At 39.2% G+C, this 23,309-nt stretch overlaps 2 protein-coding genes across 8 annotated transcripts in view; one reads left to right on the top strand and one right to left on the bottom strand.

Annotated features, from left to right (window-relative positions):
- ACSS3 (acyl-CoA synthetase short chain family member 3) overlaps window positions 1–15,135 on the bottom strand; it is a 143,738-nt gene extending 128,603 nt beyond the window's left edge. Inside the window, exon 1 of one of the 2 annotated variants that reach the window (XM_059936596.1) lies at window positions 14,246–15,135. In XM_059936596.1, coding sequence (XP_059792579.1) covers window positions 14,246–14,553 — 308 coding nt within the window. In that variant the 5' untranslated portion in view covers window positions 14,554–15,135. The remainder of the gene's footprint in view (window positions 1–14,245) is intronic. The other variant, XM_059936598.1, reaches the window with a different exon arrangement.
- LIN7A (lin-7 homolog A, crumbs cell polarity complex component) overlaps window positions 14,273–23,309 on the top strand; it is a 240,793-nt gene continuing 231,756 nt past the window's right edge. The window contains exons 1-3 of one of the 6 annotated variants that reach the window (XM_059936603.1): window positions 14,273–14,933; window positions 16,548–16,631; window positions 18,415–18,532. In XM_059936603.1, coding sequence (XP_059792586.1) covers window positions 16,582–16,631; window positions 18,415–18,532 — 168 coding nt within the window. In that variant the 5' untranslated portion in view covers window positions 14,273–14,933; window positions 16,548–16,581. Of the gene's footprint in view, window positions 14,934–15,756; window positions 15,783–16,545; window positions 16,632–18,376; window positions 18,533–23,309 lie in introns of those variants that run through there. The other 5 variants (XM_059936602.1, XM_059936605.1, XM_059936604.1 and 2 more) reach the window with 5 other exon arrangements.

Here is a 23,309-nt window from a genome sequence, read left to right as displayed (position 1 = left end):
ATTTTCAGAAAATAATAACTAGGTAGTTCATATCACTCATGATTACTCTCCTTTTATTAAACAGGAAAATGAAAGCTATCTTATTACAAGCAAAAACACTTTTTTCCTTTGATGTATGAAATCATACCTCAAAGTTATACTCTACCTGGACTCTCATTCAGCACCTGGAATAGTGTCTGGCATGTAGGAGGCATTCAAACATCTGATGAGTGAACAAGAGAAAGAACGAGAGAATAAATGAAGGAACAAATGAGTTAGGAATGGATAAGTTCTAGAGCCAAAAAACTCCACTTTTAACAGATCAACAAATGTGTGTGTGTGTGTCTGTGTGCGCACATCTGACTTGTTTTTAAATCTGTTAACACCAGTAGTATGAGGATAAAATAGGATTAACTGGAGAGGAAATATGACACAATGAGAAGCTGATACACTCTAAAGTCTAACAGATTTGGTTTTTCATCCAAGATCTGCCACCTGCATTCTAAGTGAACATGAGCTAGTTACTTAACTTTCCCTAAATTCTTCTTTAAGAACGTATTCTCTTGAGAAGTTAAAAAACTATGGTAAGGAGTATTACTGGTGCTATTCTTACTGTGATAATATATTTTGTATTGTGTAACACTTCAACACACACTCACATATGTGCATGCACACACACTCATACAAGTACACAGGTACAGAGTAAAATCATCTTTTAGGATTTAAGAGATTTTGATTTGAGTATTATTATTTCCATCAAATACAATATTTGAAATAACTAGATATTTAATAAGAAAAAGAAAAGCTTCCTAATTAAAAATTTTTTCTAATCATAAATTTTTAAATTAATCCTTTTATAAATTAATTAAACTAAGGAAAGGAAATTTCATTAAGTTGGATCTACTAAGGCTGTAACAACAAATTACATTTCAAGCAGTTCTTGAAATATTCGGGTGAAATGAGATGTTTAGAGTAGATATATGTAGAAGATCTTGAGCAGTCAGAGCTCAACATTTTAACATAATAAAATCAGTTTTGCATTTTTCTAAAATTCAAGCTTTTATCAGATTAAGATCAGCTTTTATTCCCAACAATGTAAATATTAACATTTTTATCATTTGTGGTAATACCATAAATGTATCCTAGAGAAATAATATTTTTATCTCATAGCTGTCACTTTTTTCTTTCTTTCTTTTTAAGTTTTTTAAATGGAGGTATAATCCATAGATAACATTATATTAATTTCAGTGTATAACATAATGATTCGATATTTGAGTACACAGTAAAATGTAAATGATCACAGCAAAATGATCACCATAAGTCGAGTACCATCTGTCACCACACATAGTTACAAATTTTTTTTCTTTTCTTATGATGAGGACTTTTAAAATTTACTCTCTTAGCAACTTTCAAGTATGCAATTCAGCATTATTAACTGTAGTCACCACGCTGTCCATTACATTCCAGGACTTATTTATCTTGCAACTGGAAGTCTGTACCTTTTGACCACCTTCACTCATTTCACCTACCCCTAACCCCCTCCCCTTTGGCAACCACCAGTCTGTTCTCTGCATCTGTGAGCTTAGTTTTTTGTTTGTTTTGTTATTTGTCCTGGTTTTTAGAATCCACATATAAGTGAAATCATATAATATTTGTCTTTTATTACTTTTAACCAGTGGGCTTTCTTTGGTAAATAAAATTTGGTTTATCTGGTTAAGATATTTACTAAAAAAAAAAGACTAAAAAATGATAATCTGGTAACATGATACTGACACAACTCTTAAATCTGAAATTCTTGGAACCTGATGTGTGCCAAGACAACTTTCCCAGTCCATACTCACATGGGAACTTGGTCTGTACTATATAAGTAAAGTATTTCCCTCCTTGCAGTATGTGTGTCTTTGGCTTGAGGACTCGATAAATATGCTGAAGAGAAGCAAAAGGAGCCAACTGCCTCATAATAAAACTTAGACTCATGAAGACAAGAAAATTTCAGACCCTCTCATGCCTAGATAGAAAGAAGATTCATGGATCATTTTGGGTCTTGGTGGGATGGATGATTCAGGTAATATCTACCTGTAATTTACATAAGAACCTAGATTTAGAAGATGGATTAAGAAAGTTAATCTCTATGTGGTGAAGTTGTAAAATCAGTTTGATGGATATATACAAGGTTATGTGCATTCCACTGCAGAGATAACAAAGGTGACTGAGATCTGACCCCTGCCCTTCTATCACCTAGTTGTGATTTTTTTAATTACTGGTAAGAGAAAAGTATCAGTGGAGTATGAGCTTATACAGTGGGTGTATAGTGACTAAACGGAGATGGGAATTGAGCATTCTTTGCCAAACTAGCTTAAAGGGAAGTAAGATTCAAGGTGATGGGCTTTTTAGGAAAGAACCATTTGTCAAGAAGACATGTACAAGTTGACTCTGGGAAAACAGTGAAGATTTACATTCCACTAAAATGAGAGGAGAGTGGAAGACACATAGAAACCTAGGAGACAAATGGGAGAAAGGAAGTTACATCTCTGATTAAACTTTTTTAAAAATTTTAACATTGTTTTCATTCCTTTGTACTTTCTAGGTACAGTCATATGACAACCAGACAGAAGAAGTTAAAGAGTGTAGTCACAACTCATTACCAAAATTAGGCTTTTACCATGTGACCCAATGGGTGTGAAAAATTAAGTCTACCGCTATATTTCAAGTCACTTAATCTCTCTGTCCTTTAGTTTACACAGTCATAAAAATGCATTATAACTATACCTATCTCACAAGGCGTCAGAAGGATTCAAAAAATACATAGTCTTAGCATAGCATCTGACCCAGAGCAAGTGCTCCATAATTAGCGACTGCTGTTGTATTGCCATGGGTGTTATTACTGTTGTTATTATTATCATTATTGAGAGGCATGCCTCAGTTTTAAAGAAAGGAATGAATAGCTTAGTCATGAGCTAGAGAATAATCACATGTGAGTTTCCTTCTCAATCTATTACAGACTCTCCAAATATTATTGTGGTTCACCCCCTAAACACTCAACGGAAAATTTAACATTTTTAGATCATTTGTTCCCCAAAGTTTTGCAACACCTATGGTATAACACAGGTAAGTGAGACAGCCCACAACTCATGGTCCTTGTACTGGATTTCAAAAATAAGATATTCATATTAGAACCAAGAGAGACAGATACAATATGATTCCTAAAAAAACTCACCTCTGCACTTAACATATGCCATTTATCAAGGCCTGTCCGCCTGTACTAGGATCAAGATGAAAAGCAGCGAAAGCAAAACAGCAAAGAACACTATACTTGAATGCATTAAAAAAGTAATCAAAATCAACAACTGCCATAATTACAAACATACAACAAGTCCTAGCATTTTCTTTTACTGAGAAGTTGGAGGAAAGGAAAATTTTCAAATATTCATAATTAGATGAATTAATTAGGCTATTTATCACCATGTTCTCATAAAAATAATGTGAAAGCATACTACAAGCAATGAGTAATGTGGTCATTATAGATTTTCCTTAAGCCAGAAAACCAACACAGCATTTTTAAGGGAAGGGCTTAATATTGTTTTCTACTGTCCAGGAAACATTTCTAAAGTAGGTAACAATTAATATAAAGCCCCTCTCCCACCACTTTTGGAACTGTTGTACACATTTTAAATATTTTATATAAAAAATACAGTTTATTTTTTCAAAGAACATCAATCTATTATTCCAGATATAATAGGGATATTTTCCACATGTTTCTGATATGTAGATGCAGATTTTTTAAATTACTTTTAGTGGTTTCAGTGGAGAAGGGGTAAGAGAAGAAAAAAAAAAAACTAAAATTAACTAAGACAATTATTATAGAAACAATATAATGTAGTATATATTTAGATAGAGTACAGACACTAAATTCAGACTGCCTGGGTTCAAATCCTAGATCTGCTACTTACTAGTTCTTTTGTTTTTTGTTTTTTTAAATTAATTAATTTATTTATTTATTTTTGGCTGTGTTGGGTCTTCGTTTCTGTGCGAGGGCTTTCTCTAGTTGTGGCAAGCGGGGGCCACTCTTCATCGCGGTGCGCGGGCCTCTCACTATCGCGGCCTCTCTTTTTGTGGAGCACAGGCTCCAGACGCACAGGCTCAGTAGTTGTGGCTCACGGGCCTAGTTGCTCCGCGGCATGTGGGATCTTCCCAGACCAGGGCTCGAACCCGTGTCCCCTGCATTGGCAGGCAGATTCTCAACCACTGCGCCACCAGGGAAGCCCTACTTACTAGTTTTATATGTTTAGGCAAGTTTCTTAAACTCTCTGTATCTCCATTTCTATACCCACTAAACGAGAATAAAAGGTACCCTACATCACAGGGTTGTTAGAAATATTAAATAAATTCAAGTACTTAAATAAATTCAAGTACTTAGTATTGTACCTGGCTCATAGCATGGATACCATAAAGCTTAGCTGTTCTCACTATATGCTGGACACTCACTATTTATGTACATGAGCAAACTTACTCATTCTAACAGTCCTAGAAGTTATTATTATAGATTATATATATATTGTTGATTTCACAATCAATAAAGATAGTCAGGCTGGATTACACACAGTAACAATGGCAAACCCTCAACAACTTGAAAATACGTTTACTTCTCACTCATGCAACTTTACTGAGGCTTCAAGTGGACTCCCGGAAGCATTGTCATCTATGCATTTTTGCTCAGCAATCCAGGCTACAGGTGCTTCCACGATGGATCTGACAGACCAGAGGGGACTAAGGATTGAAGCACTGGCCACTAAATGTTTCACCAGGAAGTGACACGCCTTAGTCCAGTTGCATTAGCCAAAGCTAATCACATAACCATGCCTGGGTGGGGAAATCCAATCCTCCTGTGTGCTCAAAAGTAGATAACAGACATTGCTGAACAATAATACCCACCACAGTCCCCATTTTATAATTATTTGGGACAATGTATTGTTCAAAGAGTGGGGCCTAAGTTTTAACCCAGATCAGTTTGTTTTTCTCCACTAATAATGATCCTCAAGAGTTTTTTTCTCCTACCCACCAAAATAGCTTATCGCAGGGGTCCCTAACCCCCAGGCCAAGGACCGGTAGAGGTCCACTGCCTGTTGGGAACCGGGTCGCAGAGCAGGAGGTGAGCAGTGGGCTAGCGAGCTAAGCCTCATCTGTTGCTCCCCATCGCTCCCCATCACTTGCGTTACCGCCTGAACCATCCCCCCACAGCCCTCTCCGTCCATGGAAAAATTGTCTTCCACAAAACTGGTCCCTGGTGCCAAAAGGTTGGGGACCGCTGGCTTATCGTACAAATTCCCATTAGTAACAGTGACAAACTTCATTCGGCCTTGATTAAGCAGGGAGAGTTGGGAAGAAGGCAATGTCAGGGCATTTGTGGTTTAGAAAAGCGCTAAATTCTCAATTGAGAATCAATGAAACGCTATGAAAACTTTAATAAAGTGTGGAGAGAAAGCAAAGTGAGATTAGTGCAAAAGTAGATTTTTCTAAGCTCCGATGCATTTGCCTATGGTTATTTTAGCAAACAGTCAATAATAATGATTTTACGTCCCTTCGACTACTAAATTTTTTTACCATTTTATTGTACTAATTTTTTTCTTGCACAAATATCTATATTGATCATGTCTACAGCAGATACTGAGCATTCTTTCTTTTTCCTTAATCTTCCCAAATTTCTTTTACTTAACTGATGTCACTTGGGAGACATCTTAAAAATTATACTTGGGAAATGTTGTTATTCTAACATCAAAACCTAAGGAGAACGTATTCCTATTGTCCAGAGTTATCTCTTAAATCAAAGACCTACAGACTTTAGATGCGTTTCTTCCACTGAGAGCAACTTACATTTTAAATCAGTAAAATTCACTACTTACCTAAAAGTTATAAATCAAACACTATCCTTCTCTAACATTGTATTTGAAAAAGCTGTTTTCAGCTATTCTAAGATTTTCAACTGGACTATTTCAAACTGGAAACTCTTAAACTTCAATTTTCCTAGATAGTATAAGAATAATACTTCTTTCTATGCACTGTCGCTTACCTCATTTGGCCATAATACCAGCAAAAGTTTGTATAATTCATACTTTTTACAAGTTCTCTAACCACATGGTTTAAATAATTAATTTCTACATTCAGATGTGCTTCCTAAAACTGTAATTTAAAGAAGTTATTACATTCATATATATTATCACAAAGATTCATTAGCCTCCCACACATTTCTCTCTCAAATGTCACACCACAATGGAAAGCAATGATCTCCCTCATGGAGTTGCTGCTTAAGCAGAAATTCTTCAAAAAAAAAAAAAAAAAAGAAAGAAAGAAAAGAAAAAGAAGGAGGAGGAGGAGGAGAAGGAGAAACAAATAATTTCAACCACTGGATTTTTTTTTCTCAACTAACAGTATATAGCATGAACAAAGGAAAAGTAAGCCACCTTCCAGGAGGTGATAAGAGTTTGGACTTTCTCCCACACTTGGTCACAACTGATTGAATTTCCATTGTTCACTGATTACGCCATTTGTCAGGCAATCCATCCTTGCTTATGTAATCGTAGCATTCCAGTAGTTCACTCTGTTCTGTCCTGAACGTTCAGCAGCATGACAGAGAAAATTACACACAGAACAGCACCAAGCCGCTGACCTTTAGAATATAAAATAAGGCCAATCTTTTGAAATTGGTCTTTGTTGATGAGGTTATCTGAGGGACAGTATTTCTAACAGGCCATTTTTCATGCTGACCAGGTACCTTAATAAAATATTTTTTATTTATAAAAAATGATAATTTAAATTTTAAATATACCTGTACTGTGCACAATATTATGAATAAATTCATTTCATTTAGAGTTTGTCAAAAGGGGACACATTTTTCATCTCTAGATAAAACTCTCACCTTCAAACCAGAATTAAATATAATTTTAATAATACCTGATAAATACGAAGGAAATTTTACAGGAAAGAAAGAAGGAGAGAGAGACTGAATTTCTGAAACAGCTTAACATGGCTGACTAATTGTTTGCCAAAGAATCAAAATTCAGTAGAGGAATTAAATTACTTTCTGGTTATATAAAATCCACATTATATTTTCCTTATTTGTTTTCTTTTGAAAGAATGTCAAACTCAGAAAAGTTGCAAGTACAAGATAAAGAACTTTCTTCCCTCTGAACCACTTACTGACATGATGTCTGAAACCCCAGAATAATTTAACAAATCAACAAATCTTAGTTCTTTCATGTTTTTTTAACTGCCTCCTTATCTTCCCTGTCAAACTCACAATCAAATGCTTAGATATCTAGCTCACTAGAATCTCTGCAATATACAACAAGAACATATAGATCTGCTGAGTAGCTTTTTACTCCATCTTTTAGACTTTTCCATTTTGTTTCTTCCATGAACTTGTGGTATCTAAAGAAAAAAAAAAGATAAGAAACCACACAAAGTTCAACTTGTAAAAACATGGAGTCCTATTGATGGGGAACAGGTTTCAAAATAAGCAAAATTCCCTTGATTCCTATTTCACAGATTTCTTCACTTCTGCCTTTAAACAAAGGATTCTCCTAAAGGGGGAGGAGGGGAAAGTAAAGATAGTGAGGAAACTATTTTTCAGGTGACCCAGACACCTCCACATGCTATCATCTTGTGTCCCCTTCCTGTCACTGTCAAACATCTCCATGGACTCGTTTGGCCTACCATCAGTTCACCCCGTAATGCAGGATGCTGGCTTTGGCTTTCATCTCTCCATTGACATCACATTATTAAAACTCACTGAGGATCCCTGAGTCAAAACTGCTATCTTTCAATCCAATAGCCTCAAAACATCTCTAGAGCCCTTTACCGCTATTGATTTGCCCTATTTTTATCTCTTTTCTCCCTCTTACTCCATGGCACAAAAATATCCTGCTCTTCCTTCTACTTCTTTGAACAAGCCTCATTCACTCTCATAGGTTTTTTTTTTTTTCCCCTTCTACTTGTCTTCCAAGTTCAGTTTTTAGTATTTTTTTCTTTCTCTCTCTCCCTCTCCTCTTTCTCCCTCTAAATTGCTCTCTCTCTCTCCCCACTCGGCATTCACCAAGCTTCAGCTCTCACCTCTTTACAAATTTCAGTCAAATCTATAATTCTACAAGTCCTCGCCAAGTTTTCAACTCATTATCTTTAATTTCACAATCAATTCCTCCACTTGGATATCTGAGTCCAATTGTCACGTTGACCATAACTTCTTTACTTCCCTACACCCCACTGCCAGGCACTCACTATGTCTAATTTAGCTTGGGACAGCAGCCACTCAGTTCCAGCCAAGTGTTGCAATGCAAGAATGCTGACTCACTGCTGACAGATATTCTGCTTTTTTTTTTTTAAGAGAAGCCCCAAAAACTGAATCATTAAAGGAAATTTATATTTTAGATGAAATCTTCCAATGTTTAAATACTGACAACTACTTTAAAAAGCAAACAAACAAAAAGCACCTGGGTCACACAAAACCTATCTGCAGGATTACAATCAGGTTGTGACTTACAGCCTAAGAAGTGAATGCAAATGCCTTAGCTTCTATTCCAAGCCTTCCAAAACCATCCTGAAACTACCTTCTGAATTCGAGTACCAGTAACTCAAAATAACCACTAGAAGCCAACTGTTCATTCTATCCTACAAGCATATTTGGTTCTTTCTCACCGCTATCCCTCTGTCATGTTCGTTCTGCACACAGAAGTGTTTTTCTTTCTAAGTCCTACTTTAAGATTGAGTTTAAATGCTATCATTTCCCTGAAAACTTCCTGGACCATATTAGCTTATATATTCCAAAGACATTAGTACCTAGTACTGTGTGTCAGGCACAGTCCTAGACGTTTTACATACTCCCCACCACCACTATAATCCTAAGAAATTGATACTATCATCATTCTTATTTTATTCTTATTCAGTAAGGATATTGAAGCCTGTCCAAAGCAAGCGGCGGACCTGGGGTTGAACGCAAACATTTCTTGTTCCAGTGCAGAACGAAGAGTAGTAAATTCAAGTTTTGATCATCCACTATGTGACATGTGTTTTGTGCCAGGAAATTTTTAATCCTTAACAAGACTCACCAGATAATTTCCCTGCCTCATTAGCCTTCTTTCAGTTTCTAGAATTTACTGAGCTACTTCACACCTCACGGACTTTGCACGTGCTGTTTTCTTTGTCTGCAATGTTCCTCTCTCCTTCTCAGTCTAATCTCTACTCATTGTGATCTCAGTTTAACCATCATTTCTTCAAGACTCCTACCATGATCCTTCCAGAAAAGATTATGTTAAATCCCCTTATTTCATAGCATCTACTGCAACTCTAAATAAATAGGTTTGTAATAATTTATTTAATGTATGTCTCCCCTACCGCTGTGTAGTGAGTTTCTCCACTATCTCTTTCATCATTTTCTCTGTACTATACACACAGTGAGTGAATGATTGGTGTCTTTACCACTTATGAGCCATTTTAAGACCTGGAGGGATTAAACAACCTTTATCTCATAGCTAGTAAGAAACTGAGATCTTTCATGTTAACCTAAACAATTTCCATTATAGAGATGTTAACCAAGCAGAAATCATTTTCTAATAATCTGCATTTAGTCAGAGACTTTTCCTTTTCAGCTTATAGTCACTGTTAATGCATATTAAATTCTAAACCAAACAGTATGTGAGAGTCTGATCATTGAATGTTGTTTAAATAAAAATAAACTAAAATAGAATTGCAATGCTTCCAAAGAAAAGCATAAGGGATGACTCAGACTGAAGAGTTAACCACAATGCATGCAAAAGTGAATTGTCTAATTCTTCAGAATGGCAGCTGGATTTCAATTTCAGGAAAGGCAGCAGGATGTCTAATTCATCAGGAGAAAATAACCAAAACATCCATTCTGTTGTTCCAGGATTAGAGAAATTACTAGGAGTTCTAATTGCTTCACCTTATATTGCAGTTCTCTACTGAAGTCTCTATAATAGAGAATTTAGTCCCCCCAAAGCTAGGTGTCAACAATGTGAATTAACCAACAAACTGTGAGGAGAGGTGGTTCTTCACATGTTCCTAAAGCACCTACATGTAATTTGTCTTTCAAAGATCTCAGCGATTACAGTCCCAGAAATGTATTTTACAGGGCTATTGCCTACAATAGAAAGTCCCCAGTATATCACCCTTAAAGATTTCTATTCCATGCTCACACTACTGCATTTGTAAACTACTATTGGGTAGTTTACATCATTATGAAAGCTAATATGCATTACTATTTATGTGTTGGGGCTTTTGGTAGGCCTGTAGATTCGGAGGGGAGTTTACTTTCATGAAAAATGAACAGACAAGCTTATAATGAGGAAAGAGAATCCCTCTTGCCTCTCGGAAGCCAAAGGGCATCAGAGATCTTGACTACACCTATGTCAGCTCCACCTAGAAGAGAACAATTAGCTGTAGCAACCCCTCCTCATTTTACTTAAGAACTTGGCAGTCAACATCTCCCTTCCCTCGATCCCAGCTTCAAAAAGAAGTAAGCAAAGCACCTTCACATCAAATTGTGCCTGTATCCACTTACCACCCCCCAAGACATACAGAATCAAAAATCATCAGAGCTATGTATCCTGTTACCTGACTATCACTTTTCAAACTCATATGTCTGTTCTGTCCTAGAATCTAGGGACATAAATTAAAAAAAGACATTTGTCCTGCCCTTGAGTTTACCTTTGCAGAAAAATGTTAACCAATGAGAAATATCTGCAAATAGGATTCAGATTGAAACCACTTATTGAATGAAGCTTCAGATTAGATGTATGGTCTGCTATGTCTACTTGCCTCCCCAACTCTGCTCTGCCAACCAAACTCCTTAGTAAGACGGAATCACACTGCTAAAATAAATACAGACTCAAAGATTTATCTGTTATTCACTTTGATCTGTTGGGCTGCTGTAAAACAGGTACAGCCACGTGATTCCAAGAATACAAAGAATTCAGATACAATATTGTCAAATGTCAGTGAGCTACAATGTACTGAATTTTTGAAAATACCTACAAGGACCCTTTGACAAAAATCCTCATTAAAAAAGGAACATTTTATGCATACAAATTTTTTTAAATTAATTTATTTATTTGTTTTTATTTTTGGCTGTGTTGGGTCTTTGTCACTGCACGCAGGCTTTCTCTAGTTGCAGCGAGAGGGGGGCCACTCCGTGCTGAGGTGCGTGGGCTTCTCACTGTGGTGGTCCCTCCTGTTGTGGAGCACAGGCTCCAGGCGCACGGGCCCCAGCAGTTGCAGCACGCGGGCTCAGCAGCTGTGGCTCGCAGGCTCTCTAGAGCACAGGCTCAGTAGTTGTGGCACACGGGGCCCAGTTGCTCCACGGCATGTGGTATCCCCCCCGGACCAGGGCCCGAACCCGCGTCCGCCTCATTGGCAGGCGGACTCCCAACCACTGCACCACCAGGAAAGCCTGCATACAATTTTTTAAAATTTAGGCAAGCAACTCGAAATTAAGAAGAGAAAAAAACATCAGAGAGAAAATCTCCAGATCTTAAATATCTATTTGATGGACACTTTGATTTCCACATTCTCTGCACTCCCTTGAGCCCTCACCAACTTCAACTAATCCTCTAGAAACCTGTCCTTTCCTTTCCATTGCCACTGCTGTTGCCTTAGGTCTGGCCCTCATTGGTTTTTACTTGGAATATCCCAGTGACTTCTTAATTGGGTTCTCTGCACACAGTTTTAGGCGAAGGATGGTCACGTAAATAATTTCAGTTCCATACTTTATGACAGATATACGGACATAGAACTTTTTGAGAACACATTATTAGGCGAGACAATAATCCTGTGTTTTGATCTCAGAAACACTAGGATTTCCTGTTCTTAAATAATTGTGGTATTAAAGTACAAAGACAACTATTCTTCCTCTAACATTTATAGGGTCTATTTCATTAAGACTTGGTCTTAACCCTTTAATAATCTTCTTACTAGTTCTACATTTATATATGAGAAAACTGAAGCACAGAGAGATTAAGCAACTTGCCTATGAACACACAGCCAGGAACTGTAAGGGCCAGAACTCAAACTCAAAATTCTGGCACCAGAGACCATGCTGTTGACCATCATGACTCCTACCCGTACCCCTTCGCTGCATGCGTACCGAGTGCTTGGGCCACTGTCCAGCACACAAGAGAGGATCTGAAAAAGCCTCTGAAACACTACTGGAAAAATTGAACTGGATGGGGAAATGTGCTCAGATTCTAAAGATAAAACCATGTAAACAGCTCCAAATAATCAACAGAGGACAGAGCATGGTGGTGACAGAGAACAGTCTCCGGTCAAGATGTCTTTCTCCATTTCAGGTTCCTACTTTCTACAAGAAGACATTTGTCACCATCGTCAAAAAATCTACAAACAATAAATGCTGGAGAGGGTGTGGAGAAAAGGGAACCCTCTTGCACTCTTGGTGGGAATGTATATTGATACAGCCACTATGGAGAACAGTATGGAGGTTCCTTAAAAAACTGGAAACAGAACTACCAGATGACCCAGCAATCCCACTACTGGACATATACCCTGAGAAAACCATAATTCAAAAAGAGTCACGTACCACAATGTTCATTGCAGCTCTATTTACAATAGCCAGGACATGGAAGCAACCTAAGTGCCCATCAACAGATGAATGGATAAAGAAGATGTGGCAGATATATACAATGGAATATTACTCAGCCATAAAAAGAAATGAAATTGAGTTATTTGTAGTGAGGTGGATGGACCTAGAGTCTGTCATACAGAATGAAGTAAGTCAGAAAGAGAAAAACAAATACCGTATGCTAACACATATGTATGGAATCTTAAAAAAAAAAAGAATGGTTCTGAAGAACCTAGGGGCAGGACAGGAATAAAGACGCAGACCTACTACAGAATGGACTTGAGGACACGGCGGGGGTGGGGGGGGGGGGAAGGGTAAGCTGGGACGAAGTGAGAGAGTGGCATGGACTTATCTATACCACCAAATGTAAAATAGCTAGTGGGAAGCAGCCTCATAGCACAGGGAGATCAACTGGGTGATTTGTGACCACCTAGAGGGGTGGGATAGGGAGGGTGGGAGGGAGACACAAGAGGGAGGAGCTATGGGGACATATGTATATGTATAACTGATTCACTTTGTTATAAAGCAGAAACTTAACAGACAATTGTAAAGCAATTATACTCCAATAAAGATGTTTTAAAAAAAGAAGGCATTTGTCAAATGCAAACCTGACCATGTCATTCCCCCATCTCACTGCTGGGACCTTGGAAATAGTAGTGGGAAACCCCACTGCAGTGTTTTTCAAACTTTTACAGGAAACATCTCTCCCTAATGGCTGGCTGATGAAAGCAACCACACTCTTAAGGCCCATGGCCCAAAGAGCAGCCACAACTCTTGAGTTCTGACTGTGTGACTCACCCTTAATACTCTGGCAAGTTTGACATTTATTCTACAAATGTATCTGTTTGTTACAATATGAAAACAATGTTTATAACTACTTATAACTGCAACTCTAGGAGGAAAACGAAAAACAGAAAACTTCATTCCTACCATGATTTCTAGCACCACCTACCTGTATGCGCATTCTTTCTGGGTACCCCGTACTGCAGCTTCATATACAGGACAGGGCTGTGGACCTAATCCGAGCTATTTGGCATGATACCTAAATCCCTTCCCAAACCAACCCCTGACTCACCAGCCCCCTTTCCCACCTCTCCAGCCAACACAATTATTCGCAACCATATCAACAGTCAAATTTCAACCCGTGTTCCACCTCGTGGACTTTAATAATTAGACCTTGTCGACTTTGAGAAGACATACCCACCCTTCCAAACCCTACTTAGGTGTGACCTTATTGGAAGTCGTTCCTTGACTCTCTTCCTCCGAGTGTGTGGATACTTGGTAACACTCCCCTAGTTTATCCCTCTTCTTGCACTTGTTTCCCCGTGGCTGCTTCCCACACTAGACTGTGCTGTCCCTGGGGGCTGGCTCTTGCTCAACTAAGCAGAGCCCTGCCATACAGGTAAATTTCTGGTCTATAGGCAGCGGAGCTCACAATAGGTAACCGAATCCTTCAGGACAAGGCAAAAGAGCTGACTACGAAATTGAAATTAAACACAAATTAAAAGGTCTGAGGCCATCTCCAGTCTCATTCTCTGTCCCAAAAGAACTCCATGTTCCGGTGCAGGGGACGCCAAGCCTTGGCACCCAAGAGAGAGGGGGGTGGGCGAAGGCGTCACTTACCAACTGGTGGAAGGCGAATGTCTGTTCTCCAGCGTTTTGGTCCAGGGCTTGTACCAGCTGATCTGCTCCGCGGCTTTGCCCCAGAACCTCTCGGGGTCGGCCACCGAGGCCGCGAAGTGGGTCTTGTACTCGCAGCCGCCCGAGGACAGCGCCCGGCAGCCCCGGCCCCCGAGAGCGCCCCGTGGGCCGGGGGCCACGTACGCCCTGCGGGCCGGGCCGGCTCCCCGGGCGGGAGAGGACGCGGGCAGGGACCCCCCGAGTCCCCCGGCTCCGGTGACTTTGCGACACTGCAGCCAAGATGGCTTCATCGCTGCCGGCGGCGCCCCCCTGCAGGCTGCGCTGCCCGCGGTCCCGAGCCCACTCCTCGGGCGACCCCTGGGGCGCTCGCGACTTCCTGGGCCCCAAGGGGAGCAGGCGGGAGGCGGAGGCAAATTCCGAGGTGTGCCCAGAGCCCGGGAGTTTGGAAGTCACACTGGAGTCGCCGGCAAAAACCGACCTGGAGCGGCGCGGGAAGCCACAGGCTGCAGCGGGGGCGGGGAGGTGGGCTCACAGCGTCCCCGCGCGGGGCGAGAGCGGCGCCGCGCGAAACCCGACGCCTCCGCGCGTCTCCAGCTCCGCGACTTCGCCTGGAAAACCGCGCTCAGGCTGCAGAGCGGCCTCCCTTCTCCGACGCACAGGTACCCCTAAGGTGAGGCCGACGGACTCAACTCATTGTTTTCTAACCAACAAGCTGTGCGCAGCTTCTCGGGGTTGGTCTCTGGAGAGCGAGCCGGTGGAGCGGCCGCGCCTCGGCCCGCAGCGGGAATCCGCCAAGCTAGTCTCTGCGGCCCAGCCCCTGAAGTGTCGAGTTTTCTTTCTTTCTCTTTAAGACAAAGCTCTATCCTCGGCTATTTAAAAAAACAAGTGGCACCTGGGCAAGGGCTGCTCCAGGATTTCCCGACAGCTGAGAGAGGAGGAGGGGAGGAGGGAGGTTGCCCGACCGAGTTGGGAAGTGCTTTGGGGGTGCATGGCGCTGGGGAAGGTTACGCCGTTGGAATGGGGATTCACTTGCCGACTGGACTCCCCGAAGGGTCTAGGCAGAAAGCAGAGTGACTTGTTGCTTTTCCTCCCTGCCCATTTGCCTCTTTGGCGTTTCTTTGCCCTTTTTTTTGGATGAGACCCCACGCCCCCCCAAAAAAATTTAAGCCCAAAGGAAGAACAAAATCAAGATGAATCAAAAGAGAAAAAGAGGAAGCTGAGGAAAATTAAAAGAGAAAGGCGGTATAGAGTACCGTCTGGGTTTAACATTCTCCAGATTCCTTCACTGGTTTTTCTACCCGTTAGTGCATTTCAGAGGCGATCTCGTTTGTCTTTTGTTACGCCAAACATATTCTGTTTGGTGTGACGGTGTTTGCAGTTTTAAATGTAAAGATGTGTATTCCCAAATCTGAAGTGAGAAATAATGAATGCCCCGACCCTAGGAAGATTGTAAACTTGAGAGGCTGTAAACAGATTTTTTTTTTTTTTTCTGCAGGAAAAGAATAATGTGAAGATAAAGGTTAAACAGAACAGAGATAAATCTAATGCAAAACAAAGAACATTTCTTTAAATAATCACCTCAGCTAGTCCCTTTCAACTAAGAAGGCACTAGACTTTTCCCTAACACCTGCAGCTACTCTCTACCAAAGGCCTCACAGCAAATGATTTCCAATAGCAAAAGGCACTTGCCACTATTTGAATGCAGAGGGAGTTAGGAAGCCAGATAACCTCCTGTCCTTCTCCTTTCCTCTGCCCAGCCGTCTAATGCTGCTGTCTGGTCTACAAGATCCTCTGACCCCACATCATGCCCTATTGTATTACAGTGATGTCCATCTTAGTCGTTTGCTTAACAGATATGTGAACCCCTGCATTGTGTAAGTTGTGACTTGTTGCGGGGGATATGAAGGAAGCAAGCAGATCTCTACTGGCTCTTACTGTGTATCCACATTGTGCTGGCGCTTTCGAATATGTTAGCTCCTGTATTTCCCAAGTACTAAGAAGCGGGAAGTATACTCCCAGTGTTTACCACCTTGAGGCTGTGTGATGGATATCCTGGCACACCAGCAATTCAAGGTGCACAGGTTCCTCAGGCTAGTCCTGCCACCCACCCCAGCATGCTATACAAAGACCGTTTTCTCTCTGTGCCCCAACTTGAAAAAGGTGGAGAATCTGACTCCAAAGTCCATAATTTTCACACCAGGATGATTATTAAAAAGAAGAAAGATTTTAGACTTCCAATAAAATATGACAAGGTGAATACCCACATCCATTCCTCTTCTTCTAGAAACCTCACTGAAAAAGAAAGTACGGTGGTGGTGATGATAAACACCCACAAGAACAGAGAGAACCAGAGAGGACAAGAAAACAAGTGAGAGAATGGAAAGAAAATGAATTCATGTTATGTGACTGGGGTGGAGGCAGGGGGAGGTGAATGGAGAAAATGGATTTCCTCATCACACACCTGAAATGCCTCAGGATTTGGAGGCCCTGGGTTCCCCTGGAGGTTCAGAATGAAGGTTAAGGGCTTAAAAACAAAAGGACTAATTAAAAGATTGTGTGAGATGAAATTAGACCCCCCCACCCCAGCCACTGCTGGGTGGAACCATTTTCTCTGGACCCTGCAGTATGTTGTCGTGTTTTAAGTAATTTTACGAAACAGATTGTGAATGTAAGTTCCATTTCAAGCCAAGGGAAGAGCGTACAGTACAGCACAGGAGGAGTGTAGTGGAGAGGCAGAACAGGAGTGGGCAGTAAGACTAGAAACTTGAGCCAGATAGAGAGCTGCAAAATAGGGTCAAATGCAGGCCAGGACCTGAGTTTGAGACCCATTCACCTTTGACACTAAAAACCTGTTGACTATTGCTAAGCATGTGAAAAGCTTAAAATCATTAGCCGTTGAGACTCGGTTTGAATCCTAGTACTGCCCTAATTAGGTGGGAAAACTAGGAAAATGAGCTAATTTCCCTACACTGTGATTTCAGTGTCTGTATTTTGAGGCTGATAATCCTTACCTCACAGGATTGTTGCAAGATTTAAATATGTGTAAATTGCTTAGCACCAAGGCAGTAGCAAATGAAGGTAATTTAAAGCCTGTGAACAAACAGCCACTCCAAAAAATCAATCCCCAAACCTCCAGCTTCATTAACACCCTTAAAATTTTACAGTTAGAAATTTTTGCAAGAAATTATTTTGATTGAAACATGCATGTACATTCCATACTGCTTCAAAAAATAAAATTAGATTTTTGACTAATTTGGGGACAAGGTAGTTGCAATCTTTTCAGTGTTCAAGCCCTCTAAAATTTCAGCTTTTTATAAGTACAATATTTATTTCATTGTATGGCAATAAATGGTATATTTAATATGCTATTCAAGATGACGTTTTAAAGAAATCTTAAACAAAGATTAATCAGATTATCTGAGAGAAAGTTTCTAGTAAATGGAAAAAGCATAATAATGAAGGAAAGAGTGAAGAGAATCAAAAAGTGTGAAAGACTGCTCAAGAAGGAATGAGTGGAAGGGAGGAAATTGGAGTTGGAATACTTAATGCCTATGAAAAAGTTGCTGAAAATTAGAAGAGCAGAGTGGAATTAGAATTAAAAGAGAAAAAATATACAGGAATCCTACAACTTAACTTTTCCTAGGGTTACAATTTCTGCCTAGGATCAGTCATTCTTAGTACAGGCTAACTTTTTTAGCAGAGAGAGTAAAAAGGATTAAAGAGTACACAATTTAAAAGTAAGTGTAGACTACCCTGGTCATGTATTCTGCTGGCCACACAATTCAAATTTTTGCATAAATTTGTTAAGAGTTAAATGTCTAACTTTGGGTAGGTATTAGAACTACTAAGATTTTTACTTATGACAAAAGCAAAAATGTTATATATTGAATTTCCTGGATATTATGAAAACTTGGCAGGTACACATGGAATCATTTGCAAAAATTACTTTATCTCTGCAGCAGGTACATGCTGAGCTGAAATTTGAGCCTGCAGAAACACTGCAGATTTATTCTGATTTAGCAAAGAATTTCTGGAAAATATGCTGATTTTCATGGCTTAGTAAATATTTTTAAAACTTCTAAAGGGAAATGACTCATAGTAATGTAATTATAGACTCCTATTTTGAAACATTCTTCTTTTTGCCCACATAGTCATTGCAATAAAGGCAAGGAGAAAAAGGCGGATGAAAGAATTGTATTAAAACAAATAACATTCCAGTGGATGGGAAGAACTCTACAACTTCAGTTCATTCTAGCAACCAAATATAAGGTATGGGATTCATCCACCAGCCTTATTTTTATTTCTTAAAAAAATCCTAAAATTTAGTGTTAATTAGTAAAAGGTAATAAAAATGTAGTTGTTTTTATTTGAGAAAAACTGGAAAAGGAACGACCTAGGCAAATATTTCCAATCATTTTTTTCAAGTTCTGAGGGGTTTTTTGTTTCATTTTTTTGTTCGTTTTTGTTTTTATCTGTATAGCAGTTTACAGTTGAGGGGGGGAAATCTCATCAATGCAGTTGTGATGGAAAATCCAGTAAAAATGGCTAATATTTTAATCAGATCACCAAAATCCTTGAGAGATCATTTTAATTCTTCTTCACAGATAATTCCTAAGAAAATATTCTGTTTCTGTTTTATATTCTTAAACCAAAGCCACTGCTTGTTACCCAATTTTTTTGTAATAATACTTTAAATGTATAAGAAATGATCTCATTTTCAGGGAACAAATGATGAAAAGGAAAAATATCCTTTATAATAAAATTGTTCATAAAGTGTAGTTGATTACCTAACATAACTTTGGGTTACCAATGAGTGTGTGTGTGTGTGTGTGTGTGTGTGTGTGTTAGGAAGATATAAAATTAAACTAGAAAATGAAAAACAAGTCCAGTTAACCAAAACAAGAGCTGCTCTTATTTAAGAAGGAAGTGGGTAATCATTTGGGGGTTTTGAAGACAACACAAGTCTTTCAAATGAAGCTATTTTAAAATTGAAGAAAATATGGAGACAAAGAAATTGCTTACTTTAAGTAGATCATGAAAATAGATATCTCATTTACATGCATAAGAAAATTATAAAGTATTTGGACACTTTTTCCAACCATCATTCTGAATGATGAGACTTTAGATGACTCTTGTGATACTTTTCTGTTTTACCTGTTAATACAAATCCCTACCTGTTTTTAGAATTGAACACCTGAATATTTAGAGCTCTAGAGTGTGTTCAGAATTCCCAGTGGAGATATTTTGTGTATAAAAAGGATTTCAGTGAACTTCTCTTTGTTATTTGCTTACACTTGCTTTTTTTTTTTGCTTAATCCAGATACTCTTATAACTTGGTGTGAATATAAAGTTTGCCTCTTTATATCTGTATACTTATAACTGTATGTGGATATAGAGTTTCTTTATAACATTATATTGCTTCTTCCCACTGAAACTTTTATTAGCCTAGTATAAACCAACTTATCAGTTTTGAAAGAGTAAGAAAACTGTTATTGGTATTTTTATTTTTTATCATTTTTTTGGTAACATTGTTTTATACCTACGAACTTCAAGTAATAATGCTGGGAATTTCCTCCTTTCACCTCTGCTGTGACAACCCCAGGAGACAGTACAAAGATTTAGGTTTTTTGATAGATGACTGCACTTGCAAAACTAACTAAAAATGTTAGTGTGTGTGAAATGACTAATTTCTGCTTTCTTCTCCTTTGACATTTCTAAAGTCCATTCCTTCGTCACTCTTTCAGCGAACTAATCTAGTAACTTGCTAGCCCAACTCTCTTTCTGCAGGTTCAACTATCTCCTATCACTCAATTAATTCACAAGGGTTTACTGAGTGCCTCTTCCTCCCCATGCTCAGCAGGATTCTAGGAACACAAAGAATTGTTTATAAATGACTAAGCGGTACTAATAAATCCATCTCTGTTCCTAAGTAGCTCACAGTCTAGTCAGGAAGAAAACACGTCAGCAAGTGCCATATAGTTTGTTAGGCCCTTTAGAGGCAGATGAAAAAACAATAGTGGAGGACCCAAAAATGGAATGGAAGACCCTAGGATTAAGGCAAAAGTAATCATTCTAAAACATAAATCAATTGTATCACCATCTTGCCTAAAATCTGTCAGTGGCTTCCCACCTGCCTATGGTGAGAAGTCCAAAGCCCAAAGTCTTTAGCATAGACCTGCCGGTTTCACTTGGGATCTATTCTGCTCCCCTAGAGGGCATTTGTAAGTGAGTAGTGTACTATTATCTATTGCTGTCTAATAAATTACTCCCTAACTTAGCAGCTTAAAACAAAAGATATTTATTATCTCATATGAGCTTCTCTGGATCTGGAATCAGGATGAGTTAGTTAGCTGAGTGGTTCTGGCTCTAATCAAGTGGTAACCAGGTGGTCTGTTGGTCAGAACTATGATCATGTCAATGGGCAGGGGTATCGAGTTCATGCTCACTTACATGGCTGTTGGCAGGAAGCTTCAGTTCAAGGGGCTGTTCAGAGGACATGGCAGCTGGCTTTCCCCTGAGCAAGATGAGTGATTGAGTGATGGATTGATTAAGTGATGTGGTGTGTGTGTGTGTGTGTGTGTGTGTGTGTGTGTGTGAGAGAGAGAGAGAGAGAGAGAGAGACCAAGACAGACTGCACAATCTTTTATAACCCAATCTCATCTCAGAAGGGCAGTTTATCACTTCTCCTTTAAGCTATTGGTCACACAGACAAACTTCGGTACGGTGTGGGAGGAAACTATACAAGGGTATGAATAGGAAGAGTCTGGATGATTGGGGACCATCTTGGAGGCTGGCTGCCAAAAGTAAGAATACTTTTGGTTTGTCGTAGTGACTGGAGTTGACTTATTAACATGGGCAAAGACCAAGGATATTAAAATCTTGTACAGGAAAGAATTATAGCCCCTTACCAAACTGCCAACAGGGTTGCCAAATAGTTCTTCTACACTTTGTATATACTGCCTTTTCCTGCATGCACACACCTGGCTCTATTCATACCTGGCTTCTCACAGTTCCCTATAAAATCCTAGTCGTTCAGCTTCCACAGATCTTCCTTCTGGCTGCAGTGCCTTCTTCACCTTGGCAACGCTTCCAACTCTCTCTTTAGAATTTAGTACAAATCTCTTCATCTCCTGGATGCATTCCCTGATCACATTAAGCAGATGAGTCCTTGCTTTTCTCTGCCCTATTCATATATTTGTTATAGCATACACTGCTGTAATTACCTTTACCAACCCTTCTCCCCTGGAAGACTGCGAGCCCCTGCAGGAATATGTATTATAATGTTAGTTTAGCCTCAGTGTCCCCATACCTTACACAGTTCCCACACACAGCAAACGCTTCTTAATACAAGTTAGTTGAATGAATGACCAAATTAGTGGCATGTTGTCTGTGTTTGTGTACGTGTGTGTACAAGGATTGTGCCGCTTAAGAGAGAATTGCAGAATGTAAAAGCTTGAGAACAACTGATCTGCTCTGTTTCAATCCAGACTCTGCTTTGTTCCATTTGTTTCCCATTAAAGTACAAATTTGTCTTCACATCCCATAATCTATTTTTTAAATAAACGTTTTATATCTTTGACAAAAGGATAACCGAAAGTTATATTTTCATAGATCATGTCTATAAATTGTAGGGGGCACTACCTGATTAATACACTTATTTTTCAGAAAATGTTTAAGACTTTAAGATCCTCTCTAAATCAAGAAAGAATAATCCTGCTTCAGTGCATTTAATGATGTTTAACTGTTGGACTCAAAGAGTTAATACAAATTCTAAATGTGCTATGTTACAGCCAATAGAATTTATTAAAATGAATCTGCAGTAATAGGACAAAAGGTTACTATCCTAAAAGAGTTATTACAAGCATTATATGAGCCAAGTTATGGGCAAGAGCAATCTAAAGCTATGAAGACTGAAGCTTACTATTCTAAAAGAGCTAATGCAACATCCAAATGCATTTACCTAAGGAGTAGTTTATTAACTGAAGCACCTATGCTATTTAGTAATAATTTGGGAGCCTCTTAGGGCTTGGAGTTTTGCTCTTGGAGCTGAATTCCAGAATTGTCCAGTTTCATGAATTTCTATTTATGAAAGATTCGGCCTCCCAGTCATGATTGTGCCCTGACAAACTTCTGCCAAACCTTCCAGATGTTGAGTGACTTCCTGGACCTTCACCTGCTCCAAAACTCCTCTGTTATTCTGCTTGGAGACATGACTAGTTCAATGTATGCTCATTTGTTCAGGTAGCCCTTTCAGCAAAGAGCTATTGAATATCAACTATATGTCAGGCGTACATGGATACAGAGGCCAAGAAGACAGACGCTTTTTGTTAGATCGCATGATGTATATGTTCTAGTAGTCAGATATAGAAAATAATAACTTAGCACACTATAACACAACATATTAATATATTTGAGATAAGGATGTGGGCTATGATAAAAATAAAGTAAAGGGCAAGTGAGCAAATTCCCTTAGGAGGCAATATTTAAACTAAGACCTGATCTATAGGAAGGAACTGCCAATGTGAGTATCTGGGGAAAGAGAACTTTAGAGAGAGGGACAGACGGAACACTTTCAAGGTCTCTGGATGGAACAAGCTTGATGGGTATAGGAGTTAGAAAGTTAACAGGTGATGTTGGAGCATGTTAAAAGGTTGAGGGTTACTGTATTAGAGACAGGAAGAGCTAGATCATGCAGGACCTTATAGACTACAGAAAGGAATTTAGATTTTACTCTAAATGCAGTTGAGAGCTAGTGGATGGATTTCAAAAACAGAAGTGTATCTGATTTATGCTTATAAAGTTTTGGGGTTTTGAGCTTCCTATTCTGGTCCTTACCATAACCATTAGCTCCTGAATCTGACATCTGTAACAAAAGGCCTTCAAAGAGGTGGCTTTGGGTTTGCTAATGACACACTGTCTCTTTTTTCTACGATGTTTATACTTTATGGAACTTTAATACTGAATCCCACCTTGACTCAAGTTCAGGAAGCCCTTTCTCCTAGATTCTGTATTCCAGTTTTACCTGTCGTGTAGACAGGCACTTAAT

Source organism: Balaenoptera ricei, chromosome 10, assembly GCF_028023285.1.
Source record: "Balaenoptera ricei isolate mBalRic1 chromosome 10, mBalRic1.hap2, whole genome shotgun sequence".
In the NCBI taxonomy this organism is placed as follows: Eukaryota; Metazoa; Chordata; class Mammalia; order Artiodactyla; family Balaenopteridae; genus Balaenoptera; species Balaenoptera ricei.
Note: the sequence above shows the minus strand (reverse complement) of the source record. Positions and strands in the feature narration are given on the sequence as shown.